General features: G+C 40.3%; 1 protein-coding gene across 11 annotated transcripts in view; it reads left to right on the top strand.

The window, feature by feature from the left end:
- Window positions 1-24,839, top strand: part of dnmt3ab (DNA (cytosine-5-)-methyltransferase 3 alpha b) — a 47,434-nt gene extending 22,595 nt beyond the window's left edge. For 8 of the 11 annotated variants that reach the window (XM_044142564.1, XM_044142559.1, XM_044142565.1 and 5 more), the window contains 17 exons: window positions 8,652-9,017; window positions 10,515-10,673; window positions 10,903-11,010; window positions 12,033-12,189; window positions 12,284-12,424; window positions 13,612-13,656; window positions 13,857-13,936; window positions 14,045-14,157; window positions 16,664-16,847; window positions 16,931-17,015; window positions 17,180-17,325; window positions 17,473-17,563; window positions 17,636-17,784; window positions 18,386-18,471; window positions 18,630-18,699; window positions 19,590-19,708; window positions 20,215-24,839. In XM_044142564.1, coding sequence (XP_043998499.1) covers window positions 8,652-9,017; window positions 10,515-10,673; window positions 10,903-11,010; window positions 12,033-12,189; window positions 12,284-12,424; window positions 13,612-13,656; window positions 13,857-13,936; window positions 14,045-14,157; window positions 16,664-16,847; window positions 16,931-17,015; window positions 17,180-17,325; window positions 17,473-17,563; window positions 17,636-17,784; window positions 18,386-18,471; window positions 18,630-18,699; window positions 19,590-19,708; window positions 20,215-20,356 — 2,241 coding nt within the window. In that variant the 3' untranslated portion in view covers window positions 20,357-24,839. The other 3 variants (XM_044142566.1, XM_044142569.1, XM_044142568.1) reach the window with 3 other exon arrangements.
- The last annotated feature ends 93 nt before the right edge of the window (window positions 24,840-24,932 follow it).

Here is a 24,932-nt window from a genome sequence, read left to right as displayed (position 1 = left end):
TTAAATGCATTGAGTTAAGTTGAATTAAAATGAGTCGAACTGAGTTCAGTCAGATCAGTTCAGTGGCTCTGCTCTGTCTTCTCAACCACTGAATCTGTGGTTCTGGTTCTGCTGGAGGTTTCTTCTTGTTAAAGTGGAGTTTTTCCTCTCCACTGTTGCTGCATGAGAGACTGCTGCAAGTAAATGACTTGAAATCAGTTTTAAAAATGAGCCAATGTTGATGTTGATGTGTGACTGGATTGAAATGACTTCTCTTGTAAAATACCTTTTACACTTTTACTTGTTTTTCTATTGAAGTGGCTAAATTTACATGGTGTGATTTGAATTGGCCCTATGTAAATTAACCGAGTCAAATCGGTTATCATCGTCACTTTGTGTGGCTGAGTTTCATTACACTGCTGCAGATATTTCCATCTTTGTTAGCCCGTGCAGACACGCTCGTCTGTTTTTATTCATCGGCTTAAGAAAGCAAACAGAAATGTGTTTGCACATCAGACTGACTTGCTTTGCCCTGGAAATGGGGCAAATCAAGTTTTTCTGGCAAAGCGGCGCTTCTTTCACGAAATCGTCAGGCAAGTTGTGACAGAAATGTCATTTTAAAGCAACAAACCACATTTACATGTTCGAATACAGATCCTTGAAAGGCATTCGGACATTTCCGCGTTTTGCTATCCTACAGCCACAAACCCAAATGGATTTTTACTGCAGTTTCATGTAACGGACCATCACAACATGGCATATATTTGTACAATGGAGGAAAGGTTCTCTAAACTTCTTCCTAATAAAAACGTGAAAGTCAACCATTGTAAAATAGAGTCCACTTCGGTGTAATTTAATCTAAGTATAGAGAAAGCTTTTATTGTGAAGGCCCCCAGAGTTTTGTTAGAAAATATAAGTGGTTTTAGCATAATAAAATATAAATAGTTAGATTATTATTGGATTGTGTTGAATACATTTTGAGTGTCTTTCTCTTCATTGCATGTAAACCCCCGATTTGGTAATAAAGTTTAATTAATAACGGACTATTGGACGTTAATTTGCTACCTTAAAATCCTAGCTGGAAGAAAATGTTATTAAATAACTACAGACTGGCATTAGTGAGGCTTGCAGGATTCTCAAAGCGATAACTAGATTAAGAAAAATATAAAACAGCAACACAAAATACGGCACAAAGTCCCAGTTACTTTTAAAAATTGTTGATTAAAAGTCGTACGTAACTTTTAAATAACAACCGAAAAGGTAAATAGAAAGACAATTGAGTGAGTGCTCCACTGTCCCAAACAATAATTCATCCCAAATCATTTGTTCCTGTGGAAAGCACAAATGTAATTCCTTTTATATGAGTAAAAGGAATCAACTGAATCTGTTCTGGGGGGTTTTCTGTTATTTTTTTTTTTTGTTTGTTTGTTTTATTTGCCAGTATCAGTCAAAGTAGGTCAGAGGTGAAAGTGTCTCCAGGGAACAAAATATTGCCAAATTAGCAGGAGGTGTCAGGCCCCCTGCAAACAAAACGCTCTAAAGTAAGAGTCAAGTGTATTTGAAGCGTTTTAAAGTGGATTTTTCTGAAAGTGAAGCACAGAGAGGTTTTGACTGCTACTACGCTTTTTTTTTTGTTGCTGTTGTTTTTTAAACTTCAAACTTTTATGACATTTGAATATGCGGCTTTGCTTTGCCATCAAAGTCCTCTTCTTCGCTGCAGGGGATCTCGTTGTTGCGTACTCCTGCAGCACGGGCCGCATGGTGGTTTAGAGAGTTGCACTTTACTTTTTTTTTGGTTTTGTTTTGTTTTGTTGTTTTTTTTTTTTACATGCGTTACAGTGAGAAGTTCTCCTTCTCTCCCTTTTCATTTACCTTCCACTCCTCCTCACCCCTCCCCCCCAGCTACCGGAGTGAACTTTGCGCTGTGGATGTGAGGGTGAAGAGGAGGTTTCTGCAAATGCTCAGCCACGCTCAGCCGTGCTGGCCCCCCAACATTTGCAAGTCGCATCTAGCCAACCAGAACTGCCTTAGCAATCACCTGACCCTGAACTTCCCAGACAAAGAAATGTTCATGCCTTTTTTTTTCTCTCTCTCTCTCTCTCTTTCTTCTTCCACCCCATGTGTGGGGGTGAACAAAACCTAAGCCCCACACTGGATTATGAGGTTAGCGCGCTGGCATGCATGGGTATGTGGACTTGCATTGTTTGTTTGGTGGCACATGGCGATGGTGTGTATTTCTGAGCAGCTTGCTCGCAGGGAGAATATGCTGACATAAGGTATTTCCGTGAGAGTTGCAGTGGACCATCTGTGCGGCATGGCTTAAAGGGAACCTGCCTCTTTAAATGAGGAAGGGAGCGCAGGCTTTTAGCCATGTTTGGGGAAAAAAGCTGCTGGCTTATAAAAAAAGAAAAAAGGAGAAAAGAAGTTGCTCCTGTGAGAAATATATGCTGAAAAAATGTCGGAACGGCTCATTTTAGCACGTAGATAAAGCTCGTAAGAGCGGGATTTTAAATCTAATGTTCAAAAGGACTATTTGTAGTGCCAGCATGACTTTTTAACTGGGACACGTTAGAGTTGTTTTGCTGCACTGATCAGAATGTGGACGATTTTTGATGTCTGTAGAGATTTGACCTGCCTGAATTGATTTCAGTCGATTCTGATTGCTCTTCAACAAAAAATGAAAAAGAAGCAGAACGCAGATTTCTTCTCTCTCCAATGTTACTTCTGTAACCTGCTTTCAGTTATTTATAGTAGAAGCAGAAGCGATGTTACACCGAAAGAGAGGAAAAATCAACGGGAAGTAAGTCGCTCATGAAATGCGCCATCTTGGTAGGATGCCGGTAAGCATCATTGCATAGGAGCAGCGTAACCGCCGACATTACCAAGGTGTAAAGTCGTTTTTTAAAGGTTTTTTCTGCTCTTTGGGAGAACCAATTCAGTTTCAAGCTATTGAAAATAGTTAACAAATCATTTGTGTTTACCGACAGCCATACTTTGAGGATGAGGATGATGCGACTGCGTGTGACGATGACGACATGAGGCCCGAGTTTCTCTTTTACCTCCTTCTCTTTTACTTGTTATGTGTGATGCCTAATAGCAACCAATTTGAATGCAAATTTAATGTACTGTTTGTTAAAGTCGAGTGATTGTAGCAGTAATTGCTGAAGTACGGTCAGAAATCTGAGTATAATTTAGGTTTTTCTTGTGTTCAAGCAGCACATGTTGCAGCAAGAAGAAATGCATAGACCATATTTTCCAAACTACAGATTTATTCATAGTTTGAACTGCCTTGTTGCCGAAAATGTGCTATATAATTAAAATTACCTTACCTTGCAACTCATAGACCAAAACGACTTGGTCTATGAAGTCGCTTCATGGAAAAATACGTCATGTTTTTTTCCACGTATTTCTTGTATTTATGCTACTGATACTCCGGAGCGACTTATAGTCCAGAAAAAACACTACTTACATTTCCACATCTACATTTTATATCTTGGTGCAAATTGATCTGTGGTACAAGTCTGCAGGTTTGCCTACAAAATAAATTGCTTACAGTAATGTGTTCAACACACTTTTGACTGACTGACAGTTTTGGTTATTCTTAAAAATACCCTCAGAGAAAGTTTGTGCCATATTAGATATGTAGCCAGCTGCACTCGTTGACACTCTATGCTTAGTAGCAAAGTTTGCTCACCTTCGCGGGATGTAATGAGAACCTTACCTTTGTTTTTACACCCTTAAATCCAACTAGTCTCTTACATGTGATCAATGTAAGTGGAAAGCTGTTTCCGTACTATCAAGATGGCGACAGAGCACCCAGATGTAGGACGTCACATTGGAACTATCTATAGGGTTTTATCATTTGAAAACTTTCCTATCTTGACAAAGAACAAATCAGTTCTGCTTGTGTACACTCACTACACAATGCAGACATATTTGCTGTAATGGTTTCAGCCTTTCTGTTATCTGCCAGACGTTTTGCTCTCTCTCTCCGCCTGGATAAACCACAGATGTAATAAAAAGATGTTCCTTTTTTGTATCTGCTTACATCACTGTGCTTTCCTCTGACTTGATACTAAAAACCTCACTGACACCTAAATAAGTCATTTTAAGTCGTCCTTCCTCAGTAACGACTTGAGCAGCGAAGAGTGTTTTCAGCGTTATCTCTTTATATCTAGGCACGGTGTGTTCACTGATTGGATAAACAATGGATTTTTTGATTTTCTGACTTGTTTGCTTCAAATCCGAGACTATCAAACAGAAATTAGGTGCATTTGTGCGTTTTATTGGTAGTTCCCACTTTGCTAAGCAGAGGAGTTAAGGTCTTCTAACTTCAGGCATATCTCGGCGTGTGAGCCATCAAACAGTTACGCCAACAGTCCTCGCCGGGTATTTCCTGCTTGCTGTGCATGAGAAACTGCAGAGGTCGAAAGCTTTGTGTTGTTTTAAAGTCTCAGTGGTTGGTTGAGAAAAAATGCAAACTGAAAGCTAAATTTACTCTTCTCTTCTTTTTTCTTTTTTTTTTTTACAATGCAAATTATCAGGAGGCTTTCGTAATGATCCTACTCCACGTGTTCTTCGACCTCAATTTAAGTTTGTGAAAAGTATTACTAATAAAGTTGTGCTATATTCCTTTTTCTTGTGGACGAGACTATTTGTATCCTAGCAACCGCTCCTGTGACTCTTTAAGATTTAAAGCTTCCCTTATAAAGTTAACAGCCTCATTAAACAACTGATGTTTAGCTGTTTACTGTAACTGTGGCGCTAATGTGAGCATTACAGGTCACATTATAGGTGCTAAGTATTATGTCCACCTATACGTTGAGAGCGTTGTGAGTGTGTTCTGGGTGTTTTCTGCCTCCCATTGCACTCCGTCACCCTTTGAGCCCCTCGGGGTATCATGCTGCACGGCGTCTGAGTCAGGTGATCCGCGGTTGTGCAACCAACACGTCTCTACACCCTGCCGGAGACCTGCGCAGCTTCTGTTGGAAACAAAGGCCCGTATCGCAGTCCTCCGTATCGAACTTTTGCGTTTTACCGAGGAAGACGTGCCAGTTTCGTCGAGCCCCGTTTGCTTTTGTTGTTGTGTTTGCAGCGCGGCGGCCTGCGCATGTGCTGCTCGTCTCCAGCGCTGTTCTGACAGGACGCGTAAAGCAGTGGTGTTTCTGAGGTGTCGGTGACAGACAGGCATGTGTAAATGATAAAGACCGCATTGTGTTATCTCCTCTACTTGCCCCTTTTTAGACTCGGGGGGCGAAGGGGGCTGTCTCGCTCATAAAGCGGCACACACACTGTGAGGCCCTCAAAAGGGGGCATTTCCCACTGAGAAGAAGTCCAGAGACAAATATCTGCTTCTTATAGCCTCTATACTTTGTGTTCTCCCCCAAATTGTGTGTTCAGTGTCACTAACTGGGTTTCCAGTGCAGATGCATGCAAAACTTTGTCGATATTTTGCGGTTTTCCCGTTAAATGAGGAATGCAATTAAAGTCACGTGAACAAGTTTACTGATTGGTTAAAAAACATGCAGCGACATCATCCTCATCCGGGGTTTTTCCACCAGTAGTGGTACCTGGTTTTGACCACATGACTTGTGTGATGTGAAAAAACTGTTTCCATTGCAGTTTTTGATAATGCCATAAATTGGCTTAATGGAAACACGTCGATTTTGACAAAACTCTTGTTTTTCACTCGGATGAGGAGTTGTTTTTTTTTTTTTTTTTTGGCCGTATAAAAAAGTTTTACTTCTCAAAACTGTAAAAGAAACAAATTTTTCACGTCACACGAATCACATGATCAACATCCGGATGACGCCACTGGCTAAGAAGAAGACGACAGGAAGTAGTAGGAGGATCATTGCAATGACTTATGGCATGAAACAAAAACTTATTCATGTGTGATTTTAATTGCGTTTTACATTTCATGGAAACACAGCAATGGGGAAATTGTGGATTTTTTTTTTTTTTTTTTACATCAGCATCAGTATTAGGGTTGACAAAGTTTTTCACACATTTGAAATAGAAGCACAAAGAGCTTTCCATCAAAAAACTTGGAAGTTTTTCGAAATTTCCGTGGTTCCATTTAGCAAAATCGATTTTTGTCACTCCAATTGGCGTAATTGTGAGGTCAGTGGAAACAGAACTACTTTCTAATGGACTTTGGGGAGAAGAAATCTCAGAGAGAGAGAGAGCATTATGCTAAGCGAGCTAAAAAAAAAAAAATCACGTATCACCCAGTAAGCGTCAACAATTTGCCAGGAATGATTGCAGATTCTGCCTCTGATTTTTTTTCTTCCAAGCTAGCTGCCATGTGTTCGTTTTTGTAGTTTTTTTTTTTTTTTTTTTAACCACCTGGTACTACAGATCCAAGCACGATGCGGAGCAGCGACTCCGGTTTGCTTGTGTCAGAGCCAAGAGGCCTATCGGGCACGGCCGAGGGCTCTGAACCACTCACCCAGCGCTACAGCGCAGATATTTATAAACCGCAGCCGAGCTTCTTGATTGAAGAGCACATGTTTCTACTCTTCTGAGGAAAACCCCTCCCCACTCACCCAAGGCACCCTGTCCTCTTAAAGGCACTATTGTTTACGAGGTACACTGGGGAAGAAGACGAGAAGCGGATCCCAGTGTACTCTCTCTCTCTCTCTCTCTCCGGCCGTGCCACCGCTGGAGATTGATACCATGTGAATCCTGAGAAACTGAAAGACTGGAGGGAAATAAGCACAGCTGTGCAGCGGTGCTCTCGCATGAAGCGTATAGTACAATCGGCACGTGTTGACATGTGCGGATCTGTGCGCAGGAAAATGGAGACCGCGAGCAGAAAGTGGACATGCCTGTCCGTTTGGATCCAGCGTTTGTTTGAGAAAGAGACATCAGAACGGGCGCAGCTGCTGAGGATTTGCTGCCAGAGGCTTTAGTCTCGCCTGCGCCTTGTCCTTACTGATTGACCTACTGAGTCAATGTCACGGACTCCAGGCTTTCTGAACTCCAATCCGGGACTCTATACGGCCTCTACATACGCTGCTTTTGTTAATGTCTCTACCAGCTTGAAACATCTGGTGGTCGCTAAATAAATAGCTCCACCTTAGTCAGACTGGACGGAGAGCAACTGTGAAGATCAATTTTCAAGTCTTACCAGAGATCCCCAGCTCCATTTAGGTGAAAGGTGAAAGTCTTCCCCGGTCTCAGGGGTTTTGCAGATTTAAACAGATTTACTTCCATTCAGCTCGATCCAAACCGAGTACAAGATGTTCAAGTTGATGTGCCAACATGGCAAAAAAGCAAAATGTAACCAAGCAGTTATTTGTCTAGTTTCTAGTGCAAATGTCTTAGTTATCCTGAAATGAGACTACTCTCACTTATAAGCAACTTTTTAGAATTTGTTTAAAGTCAGAAACTCCTTAAAATTGAACCTATAATTTTTATCAAAATATATCCCAGTGGAACTAGTACTTTTCTTTAAGGAATAATTGACTTAAAGCAAGCTGCAGCTTGCTGAAAAGTTACTTTTAAGTTAGTTTATTCATATATCATTGGACTAATTTGCACTAAAAACCACTTTCTTGGTAAGATTTCTTGTGTTTTGGAGGCACACCAAGTTTGACTTCCTATGACTTTCTTTCAGCTTTGGCTTTTCAAAGCAAATAACACCAGATCTGTCGAGCCTCTGACTCATATCTGAGTCTTCCACCTGATCTGTGGATCTCTGCAGCTCCTCCAGAGTTACAGTGAGCCTCTTGGACACTTCTCTGAGTCTATTAATAGGGGTGTACCGATAAATTGGCCCTGATTTCCTTCATTTCTTAAGATCGGCGCTCATTTCTACCTCGGCAAAAGTCAGAAAATCAGCCACCGTCGTCTTTTTACTCTGCCGCCACGAGGGAGGTTTGACTGACACGTCGGCCCACCAGGTCATGTCTGCACATTTGCAGTTAACAACAGTCACCCCACTGCTACTACACTTCAGACAAAAAAAAAATCGGTATCGGCCAAAATCGGAATCGTCACGTCAGGCTTTTTAAAGATCGGCCAGAACACTGCAATCGGTGCGGCCCTATCCATCGGCCTGGTCTTGTCAGGTTTGGGGTGGGGCCACGCTCTTTGCTCTTTTTCACCAGTGCTGTGTGAAGATGTCCAATATTTGGTGCTTTAAACTCCTGCACGGCTGCATCCCAGGCCCGGTTGACGTGTTCTCTGCTCTTCATTGTGCTGTTTGAGCTCTAATGTTCCCAAACAATACTCCATGACCTTTGCAGAACAGCTGCTTTTATAAAAGCCACACTTAAAAACCATAAAACCTTTTTTTTTTTTTTTTTTTCTTCCACTTCACAATTATGCACTATATCCACTGCGCTCCCCTAAAAGTTTTATTGGCCTGGTCTGGTCACCCCTATGAATTTTTGTTTTTCCTGTGGGCGCCACTGACTACATTGTGTTGGGGCTATTACATAAGATCCCATTAAAGTGAAAAAAGTGGAAGTAGTTCTAAGGGTATGAATACTTTTACAAGGAACAGTAAGATCCTGTTTACAAGGGCTTTCAGACTCCGGCTCGCCATTGGCTTTGCCGTGAGGAGATCCGTTGCTCGTGTTGTGCTGCCAAGTTCAATAGCTGCGCTGTTTACCCAAACTCCTCTGTTGTCTCTGGGTCTCGTTATTTGTTTGTTTTTTTTTTAGGCAGAGAAAAGAGCCAAGCTAATGTCAGAGATCAACATAATGAAGGACCTGGAGAAGAACGACGCAGAGAGCCGCACGGAGGAGCTCCCAATAATCAAACACCCGCAGCCTTCAAAGCAACAACCTCAACCTCAGCCGCACAGCCTGCCTCTGCCGCAGCCTCAGTATCAGCAGCAATCACAGCCGCCTCTGCCGCAGCAAAAGCAGCAGCAGCAGCAGCAGCAGCAGCAACACAAGCAGCCACCTCAACAGCAGCAACCTACTGACCCGGCTTCTCCCACTGTGGCCACCACCCCGGAGCCTGTCGCCATCGGGGGAGAGGAAAAAACGTCCCAAAAGTCTTCAGACACCGAGCCCGAGTATGAGGTAACGCTCTGCAGAAGCACGACTTTGCTCTGGTTGCTTCGTTTTTTGGAAGCTATAACATGTATGGACTTCCATTTTAAGGGTGAATGTGGGTTTCGAATCCCTTTGTCTTGTCAAAGCAGCTGCGTGTTTCAGGTGGGGTGTCTTTAAAGTTCACTAATACACACAATAATGTGCCCTGCGGAGTAAGCAACACATAAAACGTCACTCCTTGTGCTTTACACCAGCATCAGTCTATTACTTATTTCTTCTTTGACCTCGTTACAGTTTTAACTTGACAACGAATGTTTGAAATGTAGATTCATAACACAGTTTTCCAATGTTATTAGCAAATCTCAGACTCTGAGTATTGGGGAGTAAATGGTTATTTGTACTTCTATTGGGGCAAATACTGAACTTGAGCAATTTCCAGAGCAGTAAAAAGCAACCTACCACTTTTCTGCACACACAATTAAGTTGGAATACATTAGAATAGAATTGGATCTAATTCCTCAAATACGGGAATGCAGTGTATAGTCATTAGTAGGCCTGTCACAATAAACAATAACTCAATTAATCGCAGGATCAATTAAAACAAGTTGAATCATTTTCATTTGGTTGAAATTAGGCAACAATATTATCATTTATCGCAATAACTTCTGGGACGATTTATCGTCCAGGAAAATATTTGATTGTGACAGATCTAATCTATTATTAACTTGGTGTGGAGGTGACATACTTGTGACTGTATAGCTGCATAAATATACATATTACAGAAGCATCTCATTGTAATTTAGGAACTAATCCAACCAGCATGCGGCTGCAGCCTGTTATCCGTTGAAAATATTCAGCAATAAATGCTGATTAACTTTCTTTTACGGCAGGAGTTTCTTTCATGAGCTCCCAAAAAGTAGTTAGTGCATTAAAAGTGATGAAAATAAGTCAAAAGTTTTAAAGCATGCACAAAATATGGATAACCAGCTCTCACAGGTAAGAGCTGGGAAAATGTTGCAGCAGTTGCGATAAGACGCCAACATGGCCGGTTTTTGGCCTCTGAAAGTTTAATAACGAGAACCGGATCTCAAAGAGATCAGGAAGACGAACTTGTCTGATATTATCCAGATGGATTACTGCTTCACAATTCGGGCATCATATGGAGATACGTGTATATTGACCAATAAAATCAATTGAGTACAATTAGTATTAGCTAAAAGTTCTAGTGAACATTTCTTGAGTGGTCTGTAAAGTTAAGCATAATTTGTTTCTGCATGAAGTTTATATTTACTGAGATAACAGCTCATTATAAACAATTTGTTCATATCTAATATACGGAAAATGCAGCATAGTTTCCCCGTGTTCTTGGGTATTTTGGTTAAAATTGTTTCTCTTTCTTTTTTTATGCAACAGACGGTTTCCCCCCAATCCTCCAAAGTAGAAAATAAGCTGTTTGGAAACGCTCCGTAACTGCGCTCAGGAGTTAATACGGAGCGGATGATTTGTGTTGTCTTCTGGCTGCAGGACGGCCGTGGTTTTGGCATCGGCCAGCTGGTTTGGGGGAAGCTGCGAGGATTTTCTTGGTGGCCGGGCCGCATCGTATCCTGGTGTGTGACGGGCCGGAGCAGAGCCGCCGAGGGAACCAGATGGGTCATGTGGTTTGGAGACGGGAAATTCTCAGTGGTGAGTGTTCGGGGCCAACTGTAATATTTCTGTCAGGTGATTTTTTATTTTTTATTTTTTTAGCTTTTCAAGCACAACTGTCTTCTGTTTCAGTGATTTGTGTGTGTGTGTGTGTGTGTGTGTGTGTGTGTATTTATTCATGCATCTGGTTGCTCCATTGAAATTTAATATCCAGACAGTTTGTGGTATTGCAGCGTCAAAAAGTAAATTTTTTTGTGTATGTTTGCAGGTATGTGTAGAGAAACTTCTGCCTTTAAGTTCGTTTAATAATGCCTTTCACCAACCAACTTACAACAAACAGCCCATGTACAAGAAAGCAATCTACGAAGTGTTACAGGTGAGAGCGTCTGAACTGTATGTTGATGCTTCACTTATGGCAAAAACAACGTATCATAATATAAACTTGTCATATTGGTCGATATAAATAATTATTTTTTTTGTTTTAAATATCTGAAATATGGCCATTCTACAGAGATGACCCTTCCTGTTTTATCCCAAAATTTTGCTCCACGTTGTTGTTGTTTTTTTTGTTTTGTTTTTTTTTTAAGCTGTACAGGCTTGGTGTTGTACACCAACAGGTTGTTGCTAGGTAACCAGAGAGTGAAGGAGTTAGTTGATGCCATCAGCTTTTTTTTTAGCCCGCCACAAGAGATTGAGCGGCTAATGAACGACGTAGAAATGCTCTGCGTTTCTGTTTTGGATTTCAGTGAAATTGTTTCTCACAGGTGTCATCTATTGATATTGATTATGTCTCTATCGCGATATATATTGTTATTGATTTATTCTCCAGTTCTTGTTTCACTCTATCATATTGTTGGTATATTTTAAACAAGAGATTCACCTGTCAGAGTTTCCTGTCTCCATTTTTTCTACCAATAAGGAAGATCTAAGGACGGCATTTCACATCTTTTCCTAGCTTTCTTACACTGATTGATCGTTATTTATATTAGAAGGTGGTGCTGTCTGTACAATAGCAGTTACTGTAAATATTCTACATTTACTAAATTGAATCTAAGTTCAAATGAACAGAAAACTGGGACTCCTTAGCATCTAGAAAGATTAGCGTTAGCTAAGGTTAGCCATGCTAATGGAGTGTACTCTCTTGAGCATCCTAGATTGTTAATGCCAATAAAAATCACCACCTCTTCCTTTCCAAACAATAAATGACCTATTTTAGCCAACGATATGTTGGTTTTAAAAGGTTATGAAGCTACTATAGATCTTGCTATTAGCTATCCACAGCTCACTCTATTAGCCAACAATTTTAAGTCAGAAGCATCCTGTAATTAATAGTTCCTCTCAGTTTGTTTTTCCCTTTGCCGATGAAGCTGGATTAAAATATTCGCCACATGTGTGCAGGTGGCTAGTAGCCGGGCAGGAAAAGCCTTCACTGCCTGCCCCGACAGCGATGAAAGTGAAACCTCCAAATCAGTGGACATGTTAAACAAGAAGATGATTGAGTGGGCGATGACCGGGTTTCAGCCCACTGGACCTAAGGGCTTAGAGCCTCCCGAAGGTAAGAAAGTGACACCTTTGACCCTGTGAGAGCAGGGACGGCTGAACTCCCTCAAAATTATTTGTATAATTTTCACTTTGCCTCGACTTGCTAGAGGAGCGTAACTCCGAGGTTTACCCCGAGACGTGGGTGGAGCCCGAAGCGGCGGCCTACACGCCCCCCCCAGCCAAAAAGCCTCGCAAAAGCACGGTGGAGAAACCGAAAGTCAAGGACATCATCGATGAGAGGACACGAGGTGAGGGGCCCCCGTCCGTTTGTTAGCCTGTGAACTCCTCATTCTGTTGACGAGAGGTTAATGATTGGAGAAATAAATCAGACAGGAAACGGGGTCAAGTTGCTGCATATTACTGTGTCACCTACAGTTAGGACAAAACTACAGTCTTGGTCTTAACAGTGGAGAGCAGCAGAGCCGTATTGACTTAGTTAAACAATCAAGCAGCTACACATTGAAATGAGACATGGGCACAATATGCTTCCTGTCACATATCTATTTTTAGTTCATGATCAGAGGAAGGCTTGCTCTACCTTTCGTGTTTGAGTGGATGCAGCCATGTTTGCTTGATTTGCAGATGGTTGTTCACTTTGTATACGTGTTCTTTCCAGCCTTCTCTTTTAGTCTTTTAGCTTGTAGTGTTTTTGTTCTTGTTGGGGAGAGACGCACCAATCAGAGTTTCACAGACAATTTCAGGTCAGCTTTGATCTGAGAGTATCACTTTGAACTGATAGGAGTCAGTATGACTTTTCTATTCTGTTTATTAGAGCAGTTATTACTATCTGTAGCAGAGGTAAATGTCACGTTTGAGTTGTGCGTGAAAGAATAGGACTGTTGTTTGAAGTTATTTGAAAGCTGAGATATTGAAACTGGATGATGGAAGTCTTCAATCTGGTGTTTTGGTCTTTATTCATTTTTTTGAAGGACAGTTTTGTTTACGGAGACTTCATAATTCATTTCATTTGTATTTATGTTGCTTATTCAAATATTGAAAGTTTAAATGTTCACTAAAATTGAAAGTTTATTAATCTTTGAGATTAATAAACCAGAATTAACTTCAGGGTGGAGACCCACAATGCTTCAAAATATTACACAAACATCATCTTTTTGATTTCTTTTTTCTCAGTTTTACTCTCTATTCAGTCATTTTAACATTTATTTAACATAAAATCTGCCTCATACCTTCTGATTTTAGTGGCCATGAGTTCTTAGGGTTATTTTTTGAAGCAGTGGACGGATCCTTTGACTTTTCAATTGATTGACTGAAGGCGCTTTGGAGTCCTCTGGACTTGATAAAGATCTCACATCATGTATGGCCATTTACCATGTGTGATGCGAGCATAAAGTAAAAACACGGAGGGTGGGGGGGTGTGGGGGGGTTTGTAACATTTTCAGCAACATTCATTCATTTCCTCTCTTTTCTGTCACAGAGCGACTTGTTTATGAAGTGAGACAAAAGTGCCGCAGCTTGGAGGGTAAGTGCGGCTCACACATGCTCTCCAGATGCGTTCAGTCATTTCTCACTGTCGTTAAGAAGCAATCTAATCAGAAGCTATGCAACTGTTCCCATAAAACACTAAAGGCAACACAATTATGAACGTCCCACCTAACCTGAGTCACAGCTGACTAGATATTTTCACTCAAGTCTTCATCACGGCCTCTCGTCTTCCTCCAGACATCTGCATCTCTTGTGGAAGTCTGAACGTGAGCCTGGAGCACCCGCTGTTCGCTGGAGGAATGTGCCAGAGCTGCAAGGTGAGACGCTGCCCACCGAACGCCTTTACCGTTTTTGAAAACAAAAGTCTTTTTTTTTTTTTTAAATGTCTCACTGCTTATATTCGGCTCTTTCTGTGTGCTTTGCAGAACTGCTTCCTGGAATGTGCGTACCAATACGACGATGACGGTTATCAGTCGTACTGCACCATTTGCTGCGGCGGACGTGAGGTGCTCATGTGTGGAAACAACAACTGTTGCAGGTGAGGGTTTGATTTCCTGATGCGACGAGCTCACGTTGCGACCGCCTCGTCTCCAGTTGTGCACGTTCAACCTTGTTGGCCTCTTGTGTGGGGCGTTTAGGGGTAATTGGTGTCCAGAAATTTGAGCCTGGAGAAGTACGGAAGTAAAGATGTGTCGGAAACCTCGAGCGACACTGGGTTACACAAACTGAAATACTTTGAGCTGGAGAGAAATTGAATTGCTAAAATCTCTAGGAGATATAGAAGTTTTAGTTTTCTGTTAGGAAGTTTCATTAAAAAGCTGTGATGCTCGTCACACGTGCAGGCAGCTTTGTCAGAGAAGAAATCCGCTTCCGTTTTTTGTTTTGTTGTTTTCCATTGAGGACCAGTGAGAACATGCTATTTGTCTGACCATTCAGAAGTCAGATTGTGTGAAACCAGAACCAGTCTGCATCTCAAATGAGGACTCAGAACAAACTAGTCAAGATATTTTCTGTTGAGACGTCCCCTCAGGGACATGAAGGACAACGGTTTGTCTTAAAACATTACAGAAGATTTTCTCTTAACGACGTGAAGCATAAACCAAAACATCTCTTAACCAGACATGCCTCGCTTTTTATAATCTCTACGCTGGACTTGCAACCTCAAACCCGCACAGACAGGTCAGAGAAACTGAAATAAACTCATCAAGCTCAGTGATGCTTTTCATTAAAAATGGTATAGTCCAATCCACACACAATTTTGCCAAAGTATTCAAACCCTTCTGAATTGTTCACGTTTTGTCACTTTACGATCACAAACTTCAATTTATTCTGTTGGGTTTTTTTGGTTTTTTTTAATCAAAGTGGTGTTTGATTGTAACTCTGAAAAATGTTTAATGCGTTTGCTTTATGCCCTTTTTAATTTGACACTCATTGATAAAATCCTTTCAAAGTCACCTCCGTGCATTTTGATGTGCGGATAACATCCGTTCAGATTTCTCTTTGCAAGGCAATGAATATGCAAGACACACAGTGTACTTTGCACTTGCTACAGTTTTAATGGAGAATGTCCTTGAGCTCTGTGACACAATCTTGGGATGAATCGACCGTTTATTATTAGTAATAAATCAAACACAGATAGTGGCGTTATTCTCCACAAAGAGCTCGCTGTAGTCATCACAAATGTCATAACACTGATGTCAGGCTTCATCAAGGAGGTCAGGCTCAGGAACGACTGATAGCAAACATTACATCGTGCTTGTTTTTTCAGTTGGAAGCCTCGAAGAAAGATCAGCCGAAGTAACCTGGCGCAGTGATTACAACAAAACAGACGTTGAAAAAATACCACTGAGAGCGACACACGGAGTGTTGTCAGATGTACGACGGCCTAATCAGCGCACAAGGCTGTCCTTGGTGTTAACACGACGGCATGCGACATTTCGATGATAAGTCGCTGCTTGTCAGGCCGGGCTTTTGGATGGAAACCTGATGCTCCAGCAGCCTGACCTCTGACCTCTGGATGAAGCTGAAGTGGAAAACGAGAGAATCGTTTGAGCTGAGCCTAATCTATTCAACAAGGCATAAAATATTCTGCGGTAAATTAATCCAACCAGGAGACATGATTTGAACTAGCAATGCAAGTTATCGATTAATTAGTTCATTTAAAGTTGATTGAGCTTATCGATTGACGAATAGTCAATTGGTCAGTGGCCAAACCTGTTTTCTTTTCCATCAAGGACCATCATCTTTCCATAATATGAAGGGCATTTTTTTTTAACAAGATGCTAAATAAAAAAAAAATGTTAACATTATTTTGTGTCTTAAATACTGACTGAATAAACAGAATATTATGGTTTTCTCACATTATATATTTATATATAATATTTAGATATAACAAAACGGAAACTCGTAAGTTGCTCAATGGAAAAATTTAAGATGAAAAGGATAAAATATGTGAAACACTTAAATCCTCGTTGCTCTAAAAGAAAGGTTAAAACTTCGCTGTCCTAATTTTGAGGTTCACAACCGAACTCAAAATCAACCTTGTGTATTGGCATCATATTTCTTTTTCATCGTGTCACATTTTTCCTCTCTCCTCTCTCGTCACCACGTCCTCGCCTTTGTAGCGCTTCAGTCATTTTTAAATAAGAAGTTGACGCTGCTCTGCTCCGTCATGCCGCTCACCTGAATGAGCGTCGTGAAACTTAAGGAGTTTATCGAGTGTTTTTATTTCAAAACAGAACCTAATAAAGTCCATTTTTCATCCCACACCGACCTCTGTTTGGACTGTTTTTTTCTTTGCGAATCAACTTGGCTCCGCTTAAGGATAACCAGCGGCGCCCTCTGCTGGGTGGCGGCCAAACTACAACACTAAAAGAAGGTCCAAGCAGTCGTTGTTAATTAATCTATTAATTTTAATCTAATAAACAATTAACAAACAGTTAATTGTTTGCGTTCCTACTTTGAACACTGAAAGTTTGAAATCCTGCGCCAGCCAAAGCGATTTAGCACTCACTGTGTTAACGCAGTTGGATCTGTGTGTTCAGGTGTTTCTGTGTGGAATGTGTAGACCTCCTCGTTGGTCAAGGAGCCGCCCACGCTGCCATCAAAGAGGACCCGTGGAACTGCTTCATGTGCAGTCCGAAGGGCGTGTTTGGTCTTCTGGAGCGCCGCTCAGACTGGCCTGACCACCTGCAGCTCTTCTTCGCAAATAATCATGACCAAGATTTTGTGAGTACTAGTAGCAAGAGCCTTGCAGAGGAGTCTCTCTGAGGCCTCCCTGTCTGACTTTCCTTCCAATGTGTCGATTTCAGGATCCACCAAAGCTTTACCCCCCAGTCCTGGTGGAGAAGAGGAGGCCCATTCGTGTTCTGTCGCTGTTCGACGGCATAGCAACAGGTTGGACATCTTCTTCTCTTTTGTCACGGTCTATAGCTTCAGCAACCCTTGTTTTCTGTCAAATCATTTTTAAAGTTTGAAATGAACTGACGCTCGGGGCTTACCCACTCTTAGTTGGTTTGATTAAATGTTGATGGATTCGTTGTTTATGGTGCTCTCCACAGGACTGCTGGTGTTAAAAGAACTTGGCATCCAAGTGGATCGCTATGTAGCGTCCGAGGTGTGTGAAGACTCAATCACGGTGGGCATGGTCCGACATCAGGGGCGGATCATGTATGTTGGGGATGTGAGGAATGTCACACGCAAACATGTAAGTGAAGAGGCTTTACTTTGAGTTTAAACTCCATCTCCAGTCAAAAGTATTTGCTCTGAGCACTTTAACGTTTCATATTCTGTCTGTATTTGCTCATGATTATTTTTCTCCCTTTGTATGACTTTGCGTCGTGTCTTTGGACAGATTCAGGAGTGGGGTCCATTTGACCTCGTCATCGGTGGAAGTCCCTGCAACGACCTCTCGATAGTCAATCCCGCTCGGAAGGGCGTTTATGGTATGTTCACGCAACTTCTCTTTTTACATTCCCCTGTCGTGTTTTACAAGTCTTTCTGTTTTTGCCCCACAGGAGGCAGCGGCCGCCTCTTCTTCGAGTTCTACCGGCTGCTCCACGAGGCTCGGCCGAAGGAAGGAGATAACAGGCCGTTCTTCTGGCTCTTTGAAAACGTCGTTGCGATGGGTGTGAGCGACAAGAGGGACATCTCTCGCTTTTTAGAGGTTAGCTCCAACAGTGATGGAGGACTGTCTGCGAGTTAAACATACAAAACAAGACAGTACACCTCCTCTTGATTATACTTTTAATGCATAAAATGATCTGCCTCAAGTTATAAGTGGGTAAACTTTATTTTAACAGGGCACCAAATGATTACCGGGTTATGACTGCCCCCTTGTGGTGATTTCTTGTTGAGGAGTTATAAGTTGCATTTTAAACACCTGATTATCTGTCAACTTTACACAATTTAATTCCTCCGATTTGGAAAAATTTGATATAAGAAGAAATAAGAACATTATTCAAATTTTTTGTTGTTTGTAAATTTTGATTTTATGTTGTTATATTTTATAGATTATTATGCCCTAGACAAAATGACTTACCCTAGGCTGGCTTTTAAAAGTAAATGATGTTAAATTAAAATAAAGTAAATTAGTTGGTACAACTCAGCAGATGCAGCTCCTCTTGGGTTTTTCACAGATTTCTCTTTCATTTTAATTGACACTCAAAAAAAAAGAAAAACTCCAGTGTGTTTTACTGGAAACGAAGCTGTACTGGTATCCATCAGATTAAGCCTTGTTGTTCAATCTCCCTTGTCTTTAATCCCAGTGTAATCCAGTTATGATTGATGCCAAGGAGGTGTCTGCTGCCCACCGCGCCCGTTACTTTTGGGGTAACCTCCCTGGCATGAACAGGTCAGTGGTTGGACTGTCAGAAAGAAGCATCAAACATAAACATAAACTCTCAGCGTTTGTAGATATATTTATCTCTGCAGTGTTTTAGTGGGAGATTCTCCATCAAACTAAAGCTTTCATCTAATTGTAAACGGCTCCCGTTCGTTTCTCCTCTTCAGACCTCTGTCGGCCATGTGCTCCGACAGGCTGGACCTCCAGGACTGTTTGGAGCACGGCAGAACGGCAAAGGTATGGACATCAACCAGTTCACAGAAATCCATTAGAAAAAAAGTATTAGCTAAAAACAAATGTCACCGATATGTAAAGTTTATTTCTGCTCCCACATGCTGTAAATTGTGGTGGCTACATGGTAAATGTGTAGAAAAGGCTAATTGATGAATTTATGCTGTCTTAATAAGTCTACTTAGAATATATCTTTTACATTTTAAGAATTTCAGTGGGGTAGAAAAACTCCTTCACGTTAGAAAATACTAAGCTAATTACTAAATCATTAATTCGGTGTAAGACGTCTTCAGCTCTTAGTCGGTATCTGTTAAATTTGTCGTGACGACGAGTTCTTAGTTTGAGAGGTTTCACCAGGTTTTTATTAAACGTATGTGTTTAAAAAAGGTACCCGAGGCATTTGGATGAGAATCGGACCCACAGCATCACAGATCCTCCACTGTATCTTACATTGGGAATGATCCACTGCTCTACAGCTTCATGCCTTATTCCAAATCCAGACCCACAAAATTCAGTTAATGAATTTAGTCGAAGTAAAGCTTAGATTTTTCAAAAGTTTTCATTGAGAGATAGAAGACTAAAAACTGGTTTATTTTAGAGTTTTAGAGTCTTTATAGGTGCCATCAAATTAGGCCTTTGCTGCATTTGGTGCTCAGCTCTCCAGGAGAATTTTGAAGCTAAACATGTTTCTGAACATTAGCAAATGTTTCCTTGATTCGGGAATGCACAAATTTCCACATTCTCGGCTCCAATCTTGTAGTCCGTGCCAAGAGTTTTTGAGATATACCGCTGATTTAGGATACTTCTTAAACAAGAAAAACAAGAATTATAGCTTGGTTACTCATTAAAATAATAAAAAACATTTTTATTTTTAGCCATGTTTATTTTTTTTCCAGTTTGAGAAGGTGAGGACCATCACCACCAGGTCAAACTCCATCAAGCAAGGGAAGGACCAGCATTATCCCGTCTATATGAATGAAAAAGAAGACATCCTCTGGTGCCCTGAGATGGAAAGGTATGAATGATTTTTATGAAATAAGAATCCATGTTCTCTTTAGGCGCTTTGAAATGGGCCTCTGTCCCTTTAAGAAGCTCCTATTCTTTCCAAATCGTCACAACAACAAAAATCCTACGTTAAGCTGTCTGCAACCACTCGGATGCGCAGTTTCACCAAGTGTTTACTAGCCTGGTGGAGCTGTGTGGGACTGGGGCTAATAGGCGGCGCTTTGAGACGGAGCAAACATTTTGCACCACCAAATGGCTGTTAATAGGTAAGCTAAAAATAATGGGATCTGAAATGGCTCCCTGTGGAACACCAGTTTTTTGTTTTGTTTTTTTCCCCAGGATCTAACGTTATCGCTTAAAATGCGTTGCTCAACCTCATTCAGATTTGATTCGAACTGTGACAATGACTTCCCAGACAAACTGTAATGCGAGGGTTTCCAGGTGAAGATGATTGTCTTGTCTTTTGGCCTTGGATTTCTCCGTCTCAAACTGTTCGCTTGTGGTTTCTCTCGTCAGGGTTTTCGGCTTCCCGGTCCACTATACAGACGTTTCCAACATGAGCCGACTGGCGAGGCAGAGGCTCCTGGGCCGAGCGTGGAGCGTCCCCGTCATCCGCCACCTGTTTGCACCACTTAAAGATTACTTTGCCTGTGTTTGAGGAGCGAGACGTTGCCTTTCGGGCTATTTAGGAACTAGAAATAATAAGAGCCTTGATTCTCAGATTATACTTATACGTATAATTTGCAAACATTGACATAGATTCACATTATCTCTTGTATTTGAATTGTAATTCTTATTCTATTTAATTTTGGGTTGTTGTTTTTTTTTGTTGTTATTTTTACCTTTTAGCATTGTTATCGAATATTGTTTATATCTTTGTGCGAGCTATACTTGTTTGAGTGGAATTTTGTTCCTTTTTGAAACGACGAGTCAAAACGTTTCTCACTGAAAAAAAAAAGACATTTTAAACCAAAACTATACAAATTGGACATACTGTTACTTTGCGAAGAACAAGAGAAAAAAAACTCAGTTTGCTTGCAAATCCAAAAGTTTTTATTTTGAATGAAAACGTTTGGATCACAAAGCTAAACTTTTCTTCTCGTTTGAAATATTTGGTCCGCTTCTTGTTTTCGTTTGGTGTTTGTTTCGGTGCAAACTTTTAACTCTTTTAATTTTTTACTAGTGGTGGCTTGATTAGTTCTTGTGCAAAACCTGAAATATTGTAAATCTGTACTGTACTCTTCAACACTAACTAGAGATTCTGAGATCTTAGCTTTTCCACATCAGGACTCCCCTAAATAGGGTCCAGCTTGAAAAAATAATGACAATGTGGAGAGAATACATAAACCTAAACTAACCAAAAAGGAAAAATTTTCTATTCCCGAAATCTTGAAGTTAATGTTTGGACAGCCAACCAAAAAGTGGTTTCAAGATAAATATTCTCATCCCAAAATTGATGAGAATCGTTTTAGGCGCAAAAGAAACTTTTAGCTTTGTAAGCAAACCTCTAGATGCAAATTTAAGCTGAAATTGCGTTATCTTTACAAAGCAAAACATTTAACTGCGTTTTTCTCCACCTTTGAAATGTTGGGGGTTTTTTCTTTCTTTTTATTGAGAAAGGTTGTTTGATTGGTTGTATCAAAAGAGAACAAAATTCCCCCATCATATTCTTGAGACTACGCTTTCGTCTTGAGACACTGAGACACTCGAGCGCCGAACGCGTTTTGCTAAAGAGACGGAAATCTTTCGAGAAGCATGGGGACGGCGTTTCGGGTGCGTGAAACGCGTCGGCGCCGCTGCGGCCGTGCTTCCAGCTACTGAGCCTCAAACGGAGATGTGAGATTTGTTTTTTTTTTTTGTTTTGTTTTGTTTTTCCCGCTTCGGCGTCGGCGAGGGCCGTGTCTCTGAAAATCCAAAACACCAGATCACAAATACCTCTTTGTTTACGGTTTCTATATACAGCTGAAGGTAATAAAGGTACTACTGTAATATGGTTACAACACCATGGTGCTACAAGATGATGGCAGACATCATAGCCCATGTGGCACTACGACTTTAGACAACACAGAGCTCTTTAACCTGTTGCTTGAAAGACTTCTGCTGGATGTTTTTACATTTAATTGAAGAAAAAAAACTGTACTCAGTTCTGCAAAAAAAAAAAAAAAAAACAGACTTTAAACTGCAACGCAGAGCCTGTCCTCTTTTACAACTTTTGTACTGTTTCTACTGGTGCTCATTTGGTCTCCCAGCCTTTCTGCACTCAGGCCCAAGGCCTGCATCTGCACAAACAGGAAGTGAAGCTAGCCACATGGGGAATGATGTTTCCTGTCATTAAAAAAATAAATAAATAAAACAAACAACAACAACAACAAAAATCTTTTTAAGTGTCCGGTGAGCTGCTTTTTTCTAGTGTCACCCTAACGATGTTACTGTACAACTGTTAGTAAGCGCTGTTGCTGGAGGCCCGGTGACCGTCCTCCTCAACGTCCGCCTCTCTGAACTGAAAAAAAAAAACTGTCAGGTGCAAAAACTCAACAACATGGTGCGGCTTCACAAGGTTCTTCTACCTTTTATAGCAATTTTGTGCTGTTTTATCAACATTATAAGCACTTTTATATGTATACTTTCTTGTTTTCCTGATCATTTTTTTTAATCATTATTAAATGATAATTCTTGTGAATTTTTATTTCTTTTATTATTTTTTTTGTTTAGTTTTATGATGTGAACTGATCTACCCTTGTGTAATACTTTTTGTATTCAGTAGGGCTGTGCCAATAGAAGTACAAGTATGGGTTTTGATATGTGAAACTTGTTATTGGACCGTGTACAGTTGGTGGATTGATGTTTGTTGACCTTTCCTTTTCCTCCATCGTTCATATTGTACTCGATTTTAAAGCAGCAGCGAACCCTCTCACCACTAGGCATGGGTCGATGTGACTTTGAGTGAAAATACCACGGTTTCTTGGTATTTGTTCAAAAAAGTTAAGAATAAGAATCAATAACAAGATCTAATTGCTTTTATCAGATGAAAAAGGCAACAATTATTCCTTCTGCTGCTAAAGTAATGCAATCTATTGATAATTAGTGTAATATAGGGTTAACTATAACGTACTTTGTCGTAGACTTAAGCGAAAATAGAGCGTAAACAACTGACAAATTTAGTTGTTTTCTTTCTAAGCTAATATGTAACAAGCTCATGCTAGCTTGGGAATTAGTCAGGCTCTCTGCTCCGTCAGAGCAGACAAGCTGCTCGTAGCTTGCCAATTATACTTTTAAATTAGCACTATCTTAAAAAGAGCGATAGGCGGTGCTTCTTTAATTTCCACGCCTTTCACACAACTCTCCGAGCTGTTTGTGACCGGAAATATTTTTTGCTAAAGCTAAATTTGTAGCGCGTTACAGCCAGGAAAGTTAACTTCAGTTACTCAAGCACTTTTTCTGGGCTTTCTCTTTGAAAATGATTTTAAACCATAGGAAATGGTATGATGGACTTTTTTAAAAATCAGGCTTAAAACGGTAATGTTTTAAAAACTTCGGGATACCTTAGGACCTGTAAGCGGCTCATGCCTAGTTACCGCCCAAACTCAGCGAATGTAGAAGAAGAAAAACGTCTGCCAGAGTCTAAATATTATGTCATCTGCTTTTCGTCTGTATTTGGTGTCGGGCCACTGGTATTTCCTTGAAACATTTTAGAGTGGATCACAGCCACCCTCAAAACTAGAGGGAGGCCGTTGCTCCTGATTTTAAACTACAAGCTAAATCAGGAGGCTCGACGCCGCGGTTTGTCAAAACAAAAAACTGACTTAGTGTTTGACAAAGATTTCAGCTCTCAAAAGATTTAAAGAGCCTAATGAAAGCAGATGTCATCACTTAATCTATATCGTATTTAAGATTGAAATTTTTAAAATTTTATTTCTCTATGTAATTACTTTCTTAAGTGACCTTATCGCCATAATTTTTGTCCTCACAGAAGAGTCATATTTTTCCTGCTCTGAAACAAAAGAAAAACCCAACATCCCTTCATCTTTGTACATTTTTTTTTTTTTTTACATTTTGTAAATATAAATTTTCAGTCACTGTTTTCCAATTCATCTTTGTTCTTTTTATTATTATTTCACATAAGATGTATAAATATTCTTTCCTAATATATATCATCAACAACACATTTTTTTTTGTGATAAAAGTAAAAAATAATCAAAAATCTGATTCAGAACTTGCTTTAAACATTAGACGTTAGCTTTTCCATCCCAGTCTGTGTGAATCCAGATTCAATCTCTTTGTGATGTTAGCACTGGCCAGTGGACAGCTTTAAGCATAATGGTCTCAGTGTTGGCGCACAGCCCTACCTGGTGGTGTTTACTTTTATTTTAGTTTGAATTTTAATGGTTTTCCTTTCTGCTTATGTAAAAAGAGGGATTGTAGTTGTTTCCAATGGTGCTAAACAGTCTATCTTATCCAGAAACATATATTTAATTGGGAGAGAAATGAAAATGACAATGACTGTTTTGAGTTCTTTGTAGTGATGAAAAAAAGACCTGTTATGTCAGTCATACAAATATATTAACAAAGGCATTTTAACTTTGTACTTGAAAAAAAAAAGGAGTAACAGTAAAGAAAGGTTTCCTATATTGTTTTAGACTATAGATTGCTAGATTGCTGTAGTTGGTGCTTTATCTGTGGGAAATTGTGTGAGAAAAAAAAAAACAGTAATCATTTTTACTATTGCATACTGTATGCTTTACACACATTGTTCTTAACCCTACATTCCAGGCTGTAATATTCATGTCTATTATCATGCTGTTGTTTTGAACTGATGCCTTTTATTTTTTGCCCTTTATTTTTGTATCACCAACCAGTTTTTTGTGTTTGTTTTTTACTGTTAAATGAAGGTCAATACGGTGTGATACTGTTGACACTCTTTTTGGCTTTCTTTCTGCCATAACTGTTTTATGGCCTATATATGCTTTTATTTCCCCCACCCCCCTCAAGAACAGTTCATACAGCAAATGTAGCACCCATTCTCCGCGTGACTCCCCCCATACTTATGTTTAGTGTCCAGAGACAAGATAAAGGCTCTGTATGTACTTGTGCTGGAGAACACTTGAATAAATGTCTTGTTTTTGTGCAAAACAAAAAAGCCATCTGCCATTTCTGCCTCATTATATATAAAGTGTATATATAACTTTAAATGTATGTGTACACTCAGAAAGAGTAAAGTAGACTCTAAGAACTTA

Source organism: Gambusia affinis, linkage group LG16 (assembly GCF_019740435.1).
Source record: "Gambusia affinis linkage group LG16, SWU_Gaff_1.0, whole genome shotgun sequence".
NCBI classification, from domain to species: Eukaryota; Metazoa; Chordata; class Actinopteri; order Cyprinodontiformes; family Poeciliidae; genus Gambusia; species Gambusia affinis.
This window is presented reverse-complemented; position numbering and strand designations above follow the sequence as displayed.